The 17,743-nt window shown below is 55.4% G+C and overlaps 1 protein-coding gene across 2 annotated transcripts; it reads left to right on the plus strand.

Moving 5' to 3' along the window:
• Positions 1-1,210: 1,210 nt before the first annotated feature.
• On the plus strand, positions 1,211-6,861 carry CRABP2 (cellular retinoic acid binding protein 2). Of its 2 annotated transcripts, none has more exons than XM_030841878.3 (5): positions 1,211-1,372; positions 1,770-1,976; positions 5,445-5,623; positions 5,832-5,948; positions 6,406-6,861. In XM_030841878.3, the coding sequence occupies exons 2-5, from the start codon at positions 1,907-1,909 to the stop codon at positions 6,454-6,456; spliced, it is 417 nt and encodes a 138-aa protein (XP_030697738.1). In that variant the 5' UTR covers positions 1,211-1,372; positions 1,770-1,906; the 3' UTR covers positions 6,457-6,861. The 2 variants fall into 2 exon arrangements, with proteins under 2 accessions (XP_030697738.1, XP_030697737.1); XM_030841877.3 differs by having other exon boundaries at positions 1,819-1,976.
• Positions 6,862-17,743: the final 10,882 nt, after the last annotated feature.

Below are 17,743 nucleotides of genomic sequence, written 5' to 3' on the forward strand. Positions count from 1 at the left end.
TATTGCAGGGTGGGACCCTGTCAAGAAGTCCTTTCTACAGTCTAATCTCCATCCCTCCTGCTCCAGAGTCACCCTAGTTGCATTATTTTTTTTCCTACACACCCGTAATTCAGAGATTTTCCTCTTTACAGCACAGAGACTCGACCTCCAGTGTGACTTTGGTAAATCCTCCAGCCCCTCTCCCTTGGCTCTCCTCCTCCGGGCTCCTCCCCAACTAAGGCCCCTACCTCCTTAGACCGTTCCCGGGCTCTAAGGGAAAGGGCCTAGAATCTCGGAGAGCCTGTCTTCTGCTCCACCCATGGCCACGCTGGCAGGGAGGGGCCAGGGCAGGAACCCAGGGCTGGGACCAGATGAGGGGATTTTCTTCACCGTCTCGGAAGAAACTGGGAGGACAGCTCCGGCAGGGTGGCGGGGGTGGGGTGCGGTACGGGCATCGGGGCCACGTGCACGGATTCGCCGAGGGCAGCTGGGCTGCAGTGTCCCTCAGCGCTAGACAGGCCCCCGGGTTCCGCCCGCTCAGGGTACCGCATCCTCTGCGGTCGGCGGTCTCGAGTCTCCCGGCCTGTATCCGAGGTTCCCTGCCTGACTTCCATTTGTTTCTCTGTCTCCTGGCCCTCTCCCCCGGGGTCTCGCTCACTCCCACTTGGGTCTCCGTGGGGAGCCGTTCCCTACCCCCTTCCTTTGATCTCCCACTTCAAAGCTGCTCGCGGCGGGGCGGCCTCTCCTTCCGCCAGTTTTACGGCTCAGAATGGTGACACCTGAGACCCCGCTCCGCCCCTTCCCCGGGGCACCCAGACTCCCCGCAACCTAGGTGGCAGCGCGGCGCGCCGAGGGCTCCGCGCCTCAGTCCCCGCCTCCCCTCCCTGCCGCCTGCTGCGATTCCCTCGGGGGTCTGGGGAGCCGAGTGACAGAGAAAGCGCCGTAATAAAGAGCTCGTGTCAAGTGATTGGCTGTGACCTCTGCCCTCCGCAGCCTGGCGCTCCAGGCTCCTGTTTAACCCTTCGATGCCCGCCCAACGCTTTAAGAAGAATGAGTCTCTTTGCTTCAACTTCCAGCGTCCGCAGGCGCTACTTGAGCCCGATACCGGGTGGGGAGTCGAGGGTGGTGGGTAGGGGGTGAAGCCCCCTCCCAGCCTCTTCGAGTTGTTCCAGTAGGGGGCGCCGTTGCCTCACTTAGGTGCCTGGCCCCTAAACCCCAGGGCTCCCCAGCCGGTCTCGAGTTCGGAGCGGTCACACTGGATCCAACTCAAGCTTCAGTGGAGCCGGAGCTCGGCCGCGCATTCTCTTCCCCAGCTCTGGCTTGCCAGCAGGGGTTCACCCGCCGGTGGTGTCGCCGGGTGTCCGGCGCCAAGGAGTCGAGCGCACCGTGTCAGGTTGGGCAGGGATGGGGAAAAAGCGAGGTGCGACCCTGTGCCTCGGACTGCAGGACGTGAGAGCCCAGCATCTGTGCCCCGGGCCTAGCGCCCTCTCCTCTCGGTTGAGAGCCCAGTCCGAGGGCTATAGCCCTCCGTCCGCCTCCTCATCCACCCACTGGCGCGGGAGCCAGCAATCTCGGGCCCTCTCAGCGAATTCTGGACCCGCCCACTGGGCTAGATCCAGAGGACCGGGTGGGAGTGGGGGTGGGGTGGTAATGCAGGGCCGGGGCTCAAGGCGTCCCAGGTGGGGTGGAGGGGGGGGCGGAGCGGGAGGCGGGACCACCTCATTCTTGGGCAAGGGCGGGTCCACAAAGGGTATAAAAGCTGCCCGCGCGAGAGCCCAGGCCGGCTTTAGGGTTATCCTCGGACGAGTCCTGGATCCTGAGTCTTACCATCCGGCGAAGGCGGCGGAGACATCTCTTTCGACTAAAGGACTCAGCGTCCAGTGCTCCAGCCGAAGGATCTAAGGGGACTGCCACTAGCACCGCCACCATGCCCAACTTCTCTGGCAACTGGAAGATCATCCGATCGGAGAACTTTGAGGATCTGCTCAAAGTTCTGGGTAAGGAGATTTTTGAGCGCCCGGGAGAGGAGAGGGGGCTCCGCCGAGGCCTCGGAGGTGGGTACGAGAAAGAAAGGGAAGTTGGAATCAGGGCGTGGGAAGCTGGGCGCCTGCATTCCCAAGAATAGGGGTCAGACGCCTGGGTCCCGGGGCGCTGAGCCCGAACACCTAAATCCTTCTTCCTCTGGCGGGGCGCCCACAGACGCCAACTCCTGCGGCGACTCAGCCTCTGAATCAAGTAGAAACCAGAAGCATGAGGTCGGTATTCCCTGGGGTGAGGCAGTGGGGTTCTCCGCAGTTCGGAAGCTGCAAACCCTGCATCCAGGCTGGGAGCCTGGGTCCCTACCCAGCCGAGCCTCCCACCCCCACCCCAGGCATTCCTGCCTCCTTCCCCTTGCCCCCCGCAGGTAACCCAATCCCCGGGCAGATTCCAGATCTCTCTGTGCGGGGCTCCACCCACCAGGTGATCCGTCACCGCAGGGCCCCCAGATCCCCCTTTCAGAACTTTTCCACTCTGCTCCCCCCACCCTCCATCTGTGAGACAAATATTTTCCTACAGCGAGCAGCTCCAGAATCCTAAACTCACTCTGGATAATTATCACTTTCTTAGATTTCAACAAATGGCTTCGTGTGAAACCCCAGCCATCCCCTCCCTTTGAGAAAATCCGAATTCTCTTCTCCCTGCCTCCCTGGAGACGGGCTGCAGCCCAGCTAGGTCTGTTGGTTAAAGGTGGAGGAAGTTGAATCTACCCAGACTGCCCTTCCCAACTCCTGTGTGCCCTCTGGTGTCTGGGGAGGAGGGGTGGGGAAAGCCTGGGCCGGCTGGGGAGAGGGCTCTGCAAAGAGATGGAGGTTAGTCAAGGACCCAGCCACTGGGAAGCCACCTGGAAACCCTGGAGCCATCCATTTCTGAACTGAACAGAGAGACCCCAGCTGGAATGAGCAGAGGGCACCCTGTGTGGGGCCGGGGGCTGTAGAAATGAGTCAGGAACTAGGAAGGGGCTGGAATGCAGTGAGGAAAGCAGGAATTTCCATCCTTCCTTACCATTAGTTCTGCTTGCAGTCTGACCACAGTATTTCTTGTAATCATGTCAGCCTTTCTTGCCCTACCCTTGTTGAAATGAAAGATCCAGGACTTCCCTGGTGGTCCAATGGGGACCCCGCACTCCCAGTGCAGGGGGCCTGGGTTTGATCCCTGGTCGGAGAACTAGATCCCGCATGCATGCCTCATGCTGCAGCCAGGATCCCGCGTGCCACCAAGATCCTGCCAAAGGATAACAATTTTCCCTTCAGAAAGCCTAGATGCCATTCCATCCCCCAACTTCTCTGGATTCTGGCCCCTCTCCCCAGTGGAGGAGGCAGTGGCCTGGCACACCCCCAGGCCCCAGCTGGAGGATAAGATCCCAAACCCAACCCTGTTGTCTGTCTGTCTTCAGTCTGTTTGTCCTCCCTGCGGGGTCTCTCAGAGCCACGTGCCCTCCTCAGGGCTTGCTGTGGGGCAGATTGAAAACAGACCCGTTAGACAAACACAGTCCTGAGTCAGCCAACGTTGGCTGAGCCTGGCCCCAGCACCACAGGTACCAGAAGCGGGCTGGAGGGTTGTCTCCTCTGGACCTAGCCTTGCTTCCGCAGGAATCTCAGTCCCTTCTCACCCCTCTTTGTCCTATGCAAGAGTCTCTCTCCCGGGGAGGGATGCTCAGGTATTTGGGGGATACCCGTCCCATCCACTATGATGGTTACGACACATAGCTAGCAGCTCCTGTTCCTATAACGGGAAAGATGGATAACAGGATGGACTTCCCGGGTAGCACCAGAGAGTGAAGTAGTCTTTTTGTCCAAGGAGGTGGAGTGGGATATGTCTCTTTTACCAAGTCAATTAGTCCTGGGAACCTCAGTCATTTCTCCCTGGACCCAAGAGATTGGCAGCCAAGAAGTGGGCTCCTGGGGCTCCTGAGGGACAGGGCTTCCTCCCACTCCCTTCTGTCTGGAATAGAGTGGGTCTGCTCTGGTGCCGAGGGGAAAGGGGATTTGTTTCTTCTCTAGGGACCCAGGTCTGGAGGAGGGCCAGGGGGTCTGGACCGCATTGGGAGGTAGGGAATCCCACTTGCCTGGCCCAGCCCAGCTTGGCCCCTCATCCCACCCATTGCTTCCCTGAAGCGTTCTGCTCCAGTTCAGGGCAGGAGGCCAGGCCAGGTGAGGGTGTAGAGCTTGGACCTGGGCCCTGACTAGAGGTGCCTCCCTGCCTGCTTGACTTCCTGCCAGAGGGCTGCTCTCTCTGGCTCCTCCACTCCTTTTAAATAACTAGGGAATAGAGAGAAGGGGTCCAATCTGGGAAAGGATAGGGGGACAGGCACAGCGACTCTGAATCCACAGAGACTGAATGAGAAGACCTGACCCCTGAAGTTGGGTGGGTGTTCCTGGAGTCGGGCCCACATCAGGGGAGGGGAGGGGAGTGTCCCTTTCTGTTCCAGGAGGGCAGGTGGGCAGGAGTCCGATGCAGGGAACTTTGTCTGAGCCCCAACTCTGGCTTTTTCTTTGCCTTCCTTTTATCAGTGAAAATAACAACAACAATAAGAGTAGCTATTGTTTCCTGAAAACATATAGATGTGCCTGGCACTGCGTGTGCTAGGGCCTAAACACACATCATCCCATGTGATAGGCTCTTGAAGAAGTTACTGTCTCCATTTTACAGTTGTGGAATCTAAGGCTCAGAGAGGTTAAGCCATTTGCCCAGGGTCACCCAGCCTGCAAGGGAGGGTGAGCCAGGTGGAAATCATGGCCTAATAGATCTTATTTCACAGCCGGTGGTGTCCCCAGGCTTCTGACCATTCTGTAGGGGGAAACAGCTGTCCCACCTCTTCCCCTGCTGAGAATCCCTGCTCCTTCTCATCCTGGGGAGGGACAGAGGCTCAGCAAATAAAGGCCACGAGACAGGGGAGGGGAGTGGGCAGAGAGGGGAGTGGCCCCTACTCCAGGACGTGAGTAGTGAGGCCTGGCTGGGGAAGGCCTGCCCTGCACGTGGGCGGGGGTGCAGACGCAGTGACTCTGATGAGCCCACCCCAGCAGATGGTCTCCAGCAGGATGGACAAAGGACCAAAAGTGAGGTGAATTGAGCCAAGGTGAGCTGTCGCAGGATGAGAGGAATAGGGGGAAGCTGCCCCCAAGAACCGAGTGAAGAGCTGAGACTTGGGGATCCCGATCCAGGGCTGCTGACTCATCCAGGTGGGGCCGTAGCTAGAAGCAGAACTCCCAAGGGCGGGGCACTGCCTCTCTGTCCCTCCTCCCTGAACCCACCAGCCATCAGGGCTGTACCACCTGCCCTCCCTTCAAGGTGCTTTCTTGGACACCCAGGCAGCTTGCCCCTCTTCCCAGCCGCTCACAGTTCAGCCTGCTCCTGCTGTCCCTGGGGAGAGTGTGAGCCAGGCTCCTGGAGCACCCATAAGAGTCGAGCCTCTCCTCTCCCTCCAGGGGTGAACGTGATGCTGAGGAAGATCGCCGTGGCTGCAGCATCCAAGCCAGCAGTGGAGATCAAACAGGAGGGAGACACTTTCTACATCAAAACCTCTACCACCGTGCGTACCACAGAGATCAACTTCAATATTGGAGAAGAGTTTGAGGAGCAGACTGTGGACGGGAGACCCTGTAAGGTGCGTGCCGGGACGGGGTCCCTCAGGGCATCTATTGCCCTGCCTCTCAACATGACATTTTCCAGTCTTTTCCTAGAGTCTTTCCTCCAGTTCCAATGGAGAAAGTCCCTAGATAGTGGTGGTGGGAAGAAAGGGGGTGCATCCCCTATACCTCTCACAGCATTGTCCCTGCTGTGGGCCCACCTCACCTGACCACCCTCTCATGCAGAGCCTGGTAAAATGGGAGAGTGAGAACAAAATGGTCTGCGAGCAGAGGCTTTTGAAGGGAGAGGGTCCCAAGACCTCCTGGACCAGAGAACTGACCAATGACGGAGAGCTGATCCTGGTAAGGCCTGCCTCCTCTCAGCTCACAGCAAGCCCAGTGCTACCTTCAGAGATTTTCCGGGACATTCCAGGGTGCAGGAGATTTAAGAACAACTGTGGCTGGTCTCCCTGTCTCCTATGAGGCTGCTGGGGCAGGACTAGGCTGTCTCTGTCCCATACAGTGTCCTTGTGCAAATGTAAAAGGATGTCCCTTCCATTTGGAACAAAGGACATGCGCTGAGAGGTCCCAACAGTTCTCCGCGGGGATCTTCCTGGCTTGGGGAGAAAGACTTAGGATGGACCCCTGGGGCTGTACTGTCCTCCATCCCATGATGCCCAGGCATTTTGTGACCAGCTCTTACCTGTCAGTCCTGAGCCAAGAAGTAGGTTTGGACCTGGAGGTCAAGCAGAGTACCTCCGCCCAACCCTCCTGCAACCAAACACAGGACCCAGGCTAACAATGACTTCTCCCCTTTCAGACCATGACGGCGGACGACATCGTGTGCACCAGGGTCTACGTCCGAGAGTGAGTGGCTGTGGCCCAAGAGCCGCCAGAGCCTGCCACCAGCCCATGCTCCCTGCTTCACTGCCCCATGGGCTGCCCCTCCCCCATTCCTTCCTTCTAGGCTAGCTCTCCCCTCACCCCAGTCACTTCTGGGGGTGCTAGGATGCCTCCTGCAGGGGCTCTGCTTTTCTTGGCCCCTCCTCTCCTCCCATACACCAACAAAGTGGGATGGATGGCAGGACCCCAGATCACCCGTTCCAGAATCACTCCCCCCATCCCAAGTCAGCAGTCCCAGCCCCAAGCCAGCCCAGAGCACCGTCTCTCTCTTTTTCTGCAAGGGGACCTGAGGGCCCGACTGGGAAGACCGGCCCTCTGTCTTCCACTCTTTGTCCCTGTAGCCCATACAGTGTAGAATATTTATTGGTTAATTTTATTAAAATGTTTTAGAAAATAAAACCTGTCTCTGGCTCATTGGGAAGGGGTTGGGTAAGTCACCTGAGTTCAACTTTGCCTCTAAATTGCAGTGTGAGAGAGTCGATGTTTCAGCAGCACCGGTGCGACTTACACACCTGGGAGGGAACCACCTTCCCTTCACCTTTCTCATCACCACCCCCTCATTTTCTGCTGAGTCCATGAGCATCACCTTCACTTCCCCTCCTCCAGCCTCCTTTGTCTCCTGCTCTGGCTTCCAAGGCCACCAGGGCCCCCCTGACTCTGAGCTGGCATGTTGGGGAACTGATTCCCACCTTCCCCCACGATGGTGACATAGCTTCCTCCTCCTCCAATTGTTCCTTCTCTCTCCTCCAACCCCAATCTGTGGGCGACCCTGGGCCTGGCCTTGGCTTCCCACCTGGTTCCAGACAAGCTCGTCACCGCCCACGGGCTGGCCTTGCCCTTACCCAGGTATCCTCTGTGTCTGAGACAAACCCATCTCTGCCTTGAGATCCCTCACTCTGCCCCATCTGCCCTGTCTCCTGGGTCTTCCAGGCCCCTTGGGTCCTCCTCCCACTCACCTCACTGAGCCTCCACACTCAGATCTGTCCCGTGTCTTCCCACATTCCATCATCATCTCTCAAATGCCTGCCCTCCTTCCCCAGGCCACTGCCCTAGACCATGCTTTCTCACTGCTCACCTCCTAACTGTTTTGCCTGTTTGCTCTTTACATTATCATGCTGTGATAGGGCGAAATGAGCACAAGTGTTAGAATAAGAGAGGCTCAAATCCTGGTTCTGCCACTTGCTAGTTGTGTGACCTCAGACAAGTTACTTAGTGTCTCTGAGCTTCAGTTGTCTGGAGTTTTTGTTTTTGTTTTTGTTTTGTTTTTGCGGTACGAGGGCCTCTCACTGTTGTGGCCTCTCTCGTTGCGGAGCACAGGCTCCGGACGCGCAGGCTCAGCAGCCATGGCTCACGGGCCCAGCCACTCTGCGGCATGTGGGATCTTCCTGGACCGGGGCACAAACCCGTGTCCCCTGCATCGGCAGGCGGACTCTCAACCACTGCGCCACAAGGGAAGCCCCTTGTTTTTGTTTTTAATTGAAGTATAGTTGGTTTACAATATTGTGTTAGTTTCAGGTGTACAGCAAAGTGATTCGGATATATATATATATATTTTTTTTCAATTCTTTTCCATTTTAGACTATTACAAAATACTGAATACAGTTCCCTGTGCTATACAGTAAATCCTTGTTGTTCACTTATTTTATATATGTTAGTGCATATCTGTTATTCCCATACTCCTAATTTATTCCTCCCCCATCCCCTTTCCCCTTTGGTAACCATAAATTTGTTTTCTATGTGAGTCTGTTTCTGTTTTGTAAACAAGTTCATTTGTATTATTATTTTTTTGGCCACACTGCCTGGCTTTTGGGATCTTAGTTCCCTGACCAGGGAGTGAACTCTGGCCCCCTGCAGTGGAAGTGTGGAGTCCTAACCACTGAACCACCAGGGAATTCCCTGTATTATTTTTTAGATTTCACGTATAAGTGATATATAATATTTTTCTTTCTCTGTCTGACTTACTTCACTTAGTATAATAATCACTACGTCCATCCATGTTGCTGCAAATGACAATATTTTATTCTTTTTTATGGCTGAGTAATATTCCATAGTGTGTATATATATATATATATATATATATATATATATATATATACACACACACACACACATGCCATGTCTTCTTAGGCCAATCGTCCGTTGTTGGGCACTTGGATTATTTTCCATGTCTTGGCTATTGTAAATAGTGCTGCTCTGAACATGGTGGGGGAGTACATGTATAGTTTTGAACTAAACACAAAATAATGTAATTCAATAGCTTATGTCCTGGGAAGTTTCAGCTGGGTCTAGCTTCAGGTGTGGCTAAGTCCAGGGACCCAAACAAGTACATCAGCCTCTCCCTTTGCATCCATCCTGCTCACCTCTGTTTCTTTGTGCATTGGTCGCCTTCAATCCTATCACACAGAAATGTTCTCTGAGTCATAGGAAATTGGCTTCATATGCCCCAAGCTTACATGGTTACCGCTTGAGATCCAAAAACAAGTGGGACTCTCTCCCGGGGTCTATATCTTCAACATCCCAGAAGGACTCAGTCTGGTTCTGCTTATATCACATGACCATCCCTGGACCCTTGGTCTAGTCGCTGTTGGCAAAGCAAGGGGCCCACTGATTGGCCAGGCCTGGACCTCATGCCACACCCATGGCCAAGGAACAGGTCTGGTTCGGTGATTAACAATCGCATCAGAATCCCATGGGATGGGAAGCAGCACTTTTCCAATGAAGAGGGCTGTTATGAGTCTCAGGCTTCTAATCTAGAAAACAGCAATTATATATAACATCTACCTCACAAGCGTGTTGTAATAGTTAAATAAAATAAATCTCATTACGTACATAGCACTTAGCAATAGTAAGCTCTTAGCATCTCTGATCTATCCTCCACAGTGCTGCCAGAGGATCCTTCAACACATACATTTTATTATGTCAGAGCCCTGTTTAAAAAACCATAAAACAAGACACAAAATCCCTTTAGCTGCACCCCCTCTTTTTGTCCAAAATAAAGTCCAAACGGGTATTAGAGGCCCTTCAAGACATGGCCCCTGCCCTTTCCGGTGTGTGTTCCTGCAGGCAGGCCTCAGCTCCAACCTCCCCTGCATGGTATGCCGCCCTCTCACCCACTGGCATTCAGCTGCTTCTCCAAAGCTTAGCTCCTCACACGGCCTCAAGCGGCCTCTCCCTCCATCGGCACAGTGCACAGTTGGTGGTCACGCTTCAGAGCTTCTGTGTCGGCTGGGGAGCCTCCTCTCCCTGCAAGACCAGGATGCCCTGGGGCCAGAGCCTTCTGTTCCTGCCCCAAGAGAGGCCACATTCGGCAGCTGAGGGCAGAGGGTCAGGGCCAGGGAGCAGGCAGACAGTGTGCAGAGTCCTTGGGTAAGCAAGTCCCGTCTCTGAGTGTGGGGTGGGGGAGGTGAGGGACCCTTTCATTTATTCATCCAACTATTGTTTCCTGAGAGACTCCTAGGAGCTGGGCACCCTGCTAGGTACTGGAAACACAGAAATGAATAAAATGGACAAGATCTCTGCCCTCATGGGGGCTGTGGGGGGGGAGGGGAACAGACCTTTAGTAGGGAAAGATGGTTAAAAAGTAAATGCATCAATAAATATGCAAGGGACTTCCTTGGTGGTCCAGTGGTAAAGCACCCACTTTGCAATGCAGGGGACGCGTGTTAGATCCCTGGTCAGGAAACTAAGATCCCACATGTCGCAGGGCAACTAAGCCCATGAACCACAGCTACTGAGCTCACGCGCCTCAACTAGAAAGCCCGTGTGCCGCAAACTACAGAGCCCACGAGCTCTGGAGCCTGGGTGCCACAACTAGAGAGAAGCCCATGCACCACCACGAAGACCCCGCACGCCTCAACGAAGACCCCGCGTGCCGCAACTAAGACCCGATGCAGCAAAAAAAAAAAAAAAATATATATATATATATGCAATTACCTGTGTGGTAGGTGCTATGAAGGAGAAGCGGAGTAGAGGGAGAGAGCACCGCAGAGAAGACCTCATTTAGATTGGGGGTGGGCAGAGCATCAGAAGAGCAGGTGTTTTGGAGGACAAAGCACTTAGGGGGGCCCTGGAGGACTCAGTGGGGTAGAGCAGAGGGGAAGGTGCTCTAAGCAGAGAGAACCATGGGGTAGAGTCTCTAAGGACAGTTTGGGGCTGTTCAAGGTCCCATAACTGGAGTGCCTGGCAGCTGGGGGCGGGCCATCAGTGGCTGGATCGTGCAGAGCCTGAAGGACCTGAGGGCCACAGTAAGTATTTCTTTTCTTTTTCTTTCTTTCTTTTTTTCTGACTGCGCCTTGCGCAGCTTGTGGGATCTCAGTTCCTGACCAGGGATCAAACCCGGGCCCTCAGCCGGGAGAGCACGGACTCCTTACCACTGGATCACCAGGGAATTGCCACTATTTCTTATTTTATTCTAAGAGCAATGAGAGGCCGTTGAAGGATTTTAAAAAAGGGGGTGGCATTTCACTTGTGTTCTAAGGATTTTCTTCTGGCAGCCAGGTGGAGATGGATCAGAGAAAAGGGGAAGTGAGGGAAAGCCATCAGAAGACTGGTGAGATGCTCGGGCAGAAGGTGGAGAAAAATTTGGGGGAGGGTGCAGATTGTGATGCATTAGAAGGGAGGCGTCAAGAATGGCCGTCTGGGGGCTTCCCCGGTGGCACAGTGGTTAAGAATCCGCCTGCCAATGCAAGGGACACGGGTTCGAGCCCTGGTCTGGGGAGATCCCACGTGCCACGGAGCAGCTAAGCTCGTGAGCCACACCTACTGAGCCTGCCCTCTAAAGCCCACGAGCCACAACTACGGAGCCCACGAGCCACATCTACTGAAGCCTGCGCGCTCTAGAGTCCGTGATCCGCAACAAGAGAAGCCACCGCAATGAGAAGCCCGCGCACCACAACCAAGAGCAGCCCCACTCGCTGCAACTAGAGAAAGCCTGTGCGCAGCAACGAAGACCCAATGCAGCCAAAAATAAATAAATAAATAAATAAATAAATAAAAATTTATGAAAAAAAAAGAATTGCTGTCTGGCTTTTGTCGCTGCTGGTGCTGTTTTCAGAACTGGAAGAATGAATCAGGCTGAGCTTTCTGGATGCGTTTTGTGTTTGGTTTAACCCAGAAGAGTCTTAATTTGTCAGCCTGAGCCCTTTCTTTATCTTCGGCATCATCTCCTCCCCTCTCACCCCATCCTTGACTCCAGCTCTGTCTGGCCTGCATCCAGGCTGCTGGCTCCCCAACCTACCCTTCCCCCATCAACTTGACTCCCCACTCCCACCCTGGAGAGGCCTTTTTTCAAGCCTTTCCCAGGCCCTTGCGTCTGGAGCTCTGTCTGTCTGTTCGGGGCATCTGCTCTTGTTTCTCTGCCTAGCTTGTCTCTTTCTGAATAAAGTTGTTGAGAATGGCAGACAGAAGAGACATTTCTTTTTCCCAGGAGATCTCGGAGGGCAGGGACTGGGTCTCCCCCAGTGGACTGGGGGTTCTCTGAAGGCAGTAGCTGTGTGTCCACCCTGAGACCGAGGCGCCCCTTGGGCAGGCACCTCCTCCTGGCTCTGCTTCTCCAGTACTTCCCTGCCTGCCAGCCTGAGATGACGAGGAAGTTACAGTCCTGGACCCAGGAGATTGGACCAGGGAGCGGCCACCTCACCCATTTGGCCCAGCCCAGCCCAGCCTGTGAGAAAATCTCTCCAGCTTCCCCTCCCAACCCAAGGCCTCTTGGGTTCCTCTTCTGTTACCTGCCCTCATTACTCAGCAGTGCATTGGAGGGAAAATGCATAGGACCCCCCACCCCTGCATGCATCCTGAAAATTCTGTGAGATATCTGTGGGCAGAGTCTTTTCTAGAGTCCAAGCTTCTCAGAGGAGAGGGAGAAGGTGAAACTTCTGGGGCAACAGAGGGGCCTGGGTCACTGAGCCCCAACAAGGGCCAGAGCAAGAAGAGCCAGAGAGGAAGGGAGGGCAAAGCCAAGGGAGGGGGTATGTGTGATTCTCTCCTGAGGTCAGGGCTGGCACACATGGCAGGGGCACTTACAGGCACTGGGACAGTCTACAGCGACATCTTAGGGAAACTGAAGTATACACACACACACACGCCAAGAAACAGGAGCATGGAGCTGAGAGAAAGGTCTAGAAATGTCAAAACCAAGAGAGTCAGGGCACAGCTGAGACCAGAGAGGAGAAAGCCCTGGGGAAGCCAAGGCCCAGGGTACCTCTGAGGCCTCCAGAACCTGAGGGCAGCTCCGTGCCAGTGTGTGACAGGAGGAACCACGTTACAGGAATCCACATGGGAGGGATTGGCCGAGGTGGAGCCAGATACAGGAAGCCCTGAGAGAGGGGAGAGAGAGACAGAGAGAGAGACAGAGCGAGAGACAGAGAGAGAGACAGAGGGAGAGACAGAGAGATCTAGGCTGGAGAAGGCTGAGATACTCAGGAGGAGGGGAAGAGGGGGAAAGAAAGGGCCCCAGGGGTGGGGCTCAGAGGAGAGGGGGCATGCTGGTCAGGCCCTCTGACCCCAGGTCCCAACAAAGGGCTACTTAAGGACCGCCACAGGCACAAGATGGATGGGACTGGGGCCGCCAGGCCCTTTGTAGCGGAGGATGAAAGGGAGCAGGCTCTGAGGAGAGTCCCCCAGAGTCCCCCACCTCTTGCTGGCTCCTCTGCCTCTCTCCTCAGTGACTTTAGGACTCTTCAGGTGTCAGTGGAAAGGGAGAGACTGGGGTGGGGAGGTGGGGAGGAGTCCACCCAGGGATTTCTCCTGCCTGGGCCAGTCGTACCTGAGAAAGACGAGGGACAGGATAGCAGGACAGGGACAGCTGGGGGACCTGGGAGGGTCCTTCAGTCCGTCTAGAAAGTGAATCCGTCATATGCAAATAGGATGCAAAAGCGATGCCTACGGAGGTCCCCTGGCGGTTGAGACTGCGGCTCTAGTGAGGGTCGGGGGTCCCCAGGTCAGGTCCTCCCACCTCTCCTTCAAGCCTGCCACTGCCCTCCTGACCTCTTGGCTTCTTCCTTCCCCTGTCCCCCTTGGTGCTGCCAGTCGAGAAACCAGTTCTGTCCCTGCCCTGGATAAGGATCTCTGGGCTGGGCTCTTCCCAGGCAGCGGCAGAAACCTGGCTGGCTGACAGCACCCTCACTCCTAGCCGGGGCTGCCAAGAGCTCCCCACTCCAGGCCCACCCGAGGGTGGCCTGGCCCCTTCCTCACCATCCCTCCTACAGTCCAGTCGCACCTTCCTTCCCAGCCCTATTCCCACTCAAAGAGAAGTTCTCCTCAGAGTAGCCTTGTAGGGGGCAGTGTCCCTCCCTCACCTTCTTCCTTGGGTGTCCCAGGAACCCCAGTCCCTCTCCTCCCATCTCTGTTCCCCTTTCCCTTTGGGCTGGTGGGCTGGTGGGGTTTGCCTGAATTGCCCCTTCCTCCCCCGCTCCCCGCCCGCTCCCCACAGGGCTGTGACAATTGCTCCCAGACAGCAGGGTCAGCCCCTTGCCCAGTCACTGGCACCAAAGGGGGTGAGATGAGACAGGGTTGACCCCACTTAACCCCAGCCCCTGGTCTCCTCTTGAACCATCATTCTTTTCCCATGACATTCTCGTCCTTTTCTCATCCCTTGGAGCTGCATGCCCGACTCCTCCAACTGGAAGGGACTTTAAAAGGTCGTCTCCTCCGTTCTTCTGCCTGCTCATCAAATGCTTGCCTGACCTCTGCCCCCGGCCAGCACCCCAGAAACCTCATTCCTATCCCAGCCCTCCACAGGTTTGGCCAGCCTCTCCCAGCTTCCCCCAGGGGATCCAGCCACTTGCAGGGGAGTAGGAGATGAGAAAAGCAGAGAGGAAGGCAATTCTGGCAGCCATCAGAGGAGATCTGGGGGTGTCTGGAGGTAACTGGACTCAGGTCTCAGCTCCCACCCCCACTCATTGAGGTGAGCAGGTGTGTCAGGTCAGGTTGGGATTCAAGCTGGTGACTCAAGCTGGAGCAGCCTGACAGCTGCACGGTCCTCGGCAACGTGCCCTCCCTTCCAGCTGCCCCAAGGTGGAATCTTAGAAGCTGGGAATTGTAGAACCAGAGAACAGAGTCCCAGAAGGAAGGGCCTTTGGGGATCATGCCTCTCCTTTGTTCAAGAAGCAACTGAGGACCAGAAAGTGGTGTGGCCTGCTTGGGGGATCACTCAGGCAGCAGGGAAATCATTGGTCACATTAAGAGGGGTCTGCTTGGTCCCAACAGGTGTCAGCAGGACCCCTCCACATCCTCTTTCTCCCCAGCCAGGGAAGTGGGTGCCCCAGGGTGGAGAAGTGTTAGTCTTCCCCATAGGCTCTCTTCCATCTCTCACCCTGGAAGGGGGACAAGCCTCTGCTCCCTGCTGGGCCTCTCCTCTCCTTCTGGACTGAAGATTATGAGGCCAGGATAGCTGTGGGAGCCCTTCAGGCTCAGGTGGGGGATTATGGGCTAAAGTTTCAGCAGGATCCTAAGGGCAGGGGATCCTGGGCTCAGCCCAGAGCTGCCTGGGGAGGGAGAGCCACCCTCACTTGGCCCAGCTTTGGGGCGGGACACTGGAGCTTCCTCAGAGGCCTGATGGTCCAGCCCCCAATTCATTTCAGCCCACCCAGGGTGTACCTAAGCGTAAGGAGACCCAAGGACCAGCCCATCCTCCTCTTGGTTCGACCACAGCACAGGTGTCATTACTGTTTTCAGGGATGCCTACAAAGGCAGGGCCCAGGCCTGGCCTTGGCCAGATGGGCAGCATTTATTCCCTCGACAAACATTTACGGAGCATCAGCTAGTCGCCAGACCCTGTGCTGAGCAGGACCAATGCAGTCCCTGACTTTCATCCGTCCTCTCATCCATTGAGGAAATACTCCCCAACCTCCTAGTATGTGCCAAGCACATCATTCCGGCTCCTCGCCCTCAGTTCCAGAGCTGAGCCGGGATGGGACACCCCACAGCAAGCTCTGTGGGACAAGGTGTCAGAAGGGCCCTCTCGTGCCATCCTCAGCCTCTGCCATCAGGCTGCCCAGGTCTCAGCTCCAGCCCCTTTCCTCACAGCTGGGTATAGAGGCTAATCTTTCAGTGAAACTTTCCTGTAATTGTCCTTCTGTCATCACAGTCCCTGACTCAGAAATCAGCCAAGGAACTGCAGAAACAGAGGCAGAAAGGTGAGGTCATCCTTCCAGCAGCCTGTCTCAGGGCAAGAACGTGGGGCACAACCCGGCTGAGTCCCGGGACTTAACAGAGACGGAGAGATTGCACCCTCCCACAATCCTCTCTGGCTCACTCCTTCCCTTGCCCCCAATTCCTCCAGGGAAATCCTTCCTAAAGGCTAACTGAAGTTCCTCCTGCTGTAGCTTCAGCTCCTCAAGGGGCTGGAACTCAGAGGACAGGCTCCTTTCCTCAAGTAGCTTTAGAGACTCAGAAGAGGAGTAGTGTGGGCGCACCCACGTGGGGACACTTTCTCCACCTCTCCCAGCTCTCTTTTCTTTTTCTCTTCTCCACCCCTCATCCTTTCCCCTTCCCTCCTCTCTCCTCAGTCCCTGACTCCAGCTCCTGGCTCAGTGCCAGCATTGTTCCTGCCTGGCTCCCCGCTCCCCTCCTCCTTCCCTCCCTGCCCCCTCCAGCCAGCCCTAGGGGCACCAGCCTGCCCAGTCCCTGCCCTCAGTAGCCCCAGACTGGGGGGGGGGGGCGGGGTGGGAGGAGACCTTTCTGATTCCATCCTCTGCTTCCTCTTTGCTCTGCCCTTCTAGTCCCCACTGATGGCCTTCACCCTGCCATAGAAACCTGGGAGCTTGGGTTACGCAGGGGCCCTGGTTATTTTTAATGCCACGAGCTCAGAAGATAAATATACCTCTCCCTCCCCCCAGCTGCCCTGCATAGACCAACACCTCCTCCAGATACCCTCATTCTCCCACCTTTTATCCAATCTCCTCAGTCTTGCTAAATGCCTTCCCATCACATTCCTCCCTAGTGGGTCCCCCCACCTTGGACTCTCAGCAGGAAGACAGCCTGACCCCCAAACCCCCATAGATGAGGTGGGAGGTGTCCCGGTGTCCTGCCTCCACTCGGTGGCTTCCTGAGACAAGGGCTCCACGGGAGCTTCCCCCTCGGCTGGCATGGCTGGGGCAAGACTCAGAGAGCCCTGGGGAGGAGGCGCTGGACAGGAGTCACTCCTTGGCCCCAGCCTCAGCCCTGGGGTCCCTCTCCTATTTGGCCAGGAGAGGGGCCAGTGGTCAAGAGCCCACGGCCTCTTCCTCTCCCTTATCCCACTCCATTTCTGTTTGATCCCACAAGACAGGCAAGTTCTTCCTGGAATTAACTTCCAGGCCTCTTGTTTTGGCTCAAAGAACCAAACTCTGGCAGGGAGTTCCCTGGTGGCCTAGTGGTTAGGATTCTGGGCTTTCACTGCCATGGCCTGGGATCGATTCCTGGTCGGGGAACTGAGATCCCGCGAACCACGGTGCAGCCAGAAAAAAGACAACCCTCTGGCAATATTTCAGGGCAGGAACTGCAGCTCTCCAGGGAGGACAGGAGCGGGGTTCTGGGGTCCAGATGGACTGTTGTTCATTCCTAGAGTGTTGGAATCCCCAGGGTTGAAGAAGCCACCAAGGTCCTCTAGGACAGATCACAAAATGGATCACCCAAGAGTGGTAAGCTGTCTTGTGTCCCAGTAACGGGGCTCACACTCCCTCTGGTGGCAACCTGCTCCAGGACAGAAACAAGTCCTGTGCCCATCTCCTTTGTCTGGGCTGGCATCTGGGCCCGTAGCATCTACTCATCAGGACGGGTTCTGATCTCTGGACCCACTAAGAGAAGTCTGGGCCCTTTTACCCAAGAGCCCCTCAGGCACTTCAAATGACCCCACCGTATGTATTTATTTTCAAATATTTCACATACTCTATCAATAAAGAACTACATTACGCACAGTGGTGTACCTCTCCATCCCCCTTGCATCTCCTCCCTCCTCCCCAGAGGGAACTACTATCCTCTCCTTTATTTTTACCATGATTTTGCCTTTCAAAAACGTTTTTACTACATACGTACATATCTCCAGATAACACATTGTTTTGCAGGGTTTTGAACTTTGATAGAAAAGGCATCTGCCATGTGGATTTTACTGCAGCTTTGCTTTTCCTTCTCAACACGATGTTCGTGAGGCTCGTCCCTGCTGATGCGTTTCCACAATTGTACTGAATGAACACACTTCACGACTGTGAAAAATTTAAAAATCTGACAGTACCAAGACACTGTGGAGCAATGGGAACTCTTTGCACACTGTTAGTGGA

This window comes from Globicephala melas, chromosome 1, assembly GCF_963455315.2.
Source record: "Globicephala melas chromosome 1, mGloMel1.2, whole genome shotgun sequence".
NCBI lineage: Eukaryota > Metazoa > Chordata > Mammalia > Artiodactyla > Delphinidae > Globicephala > Globicephala melas.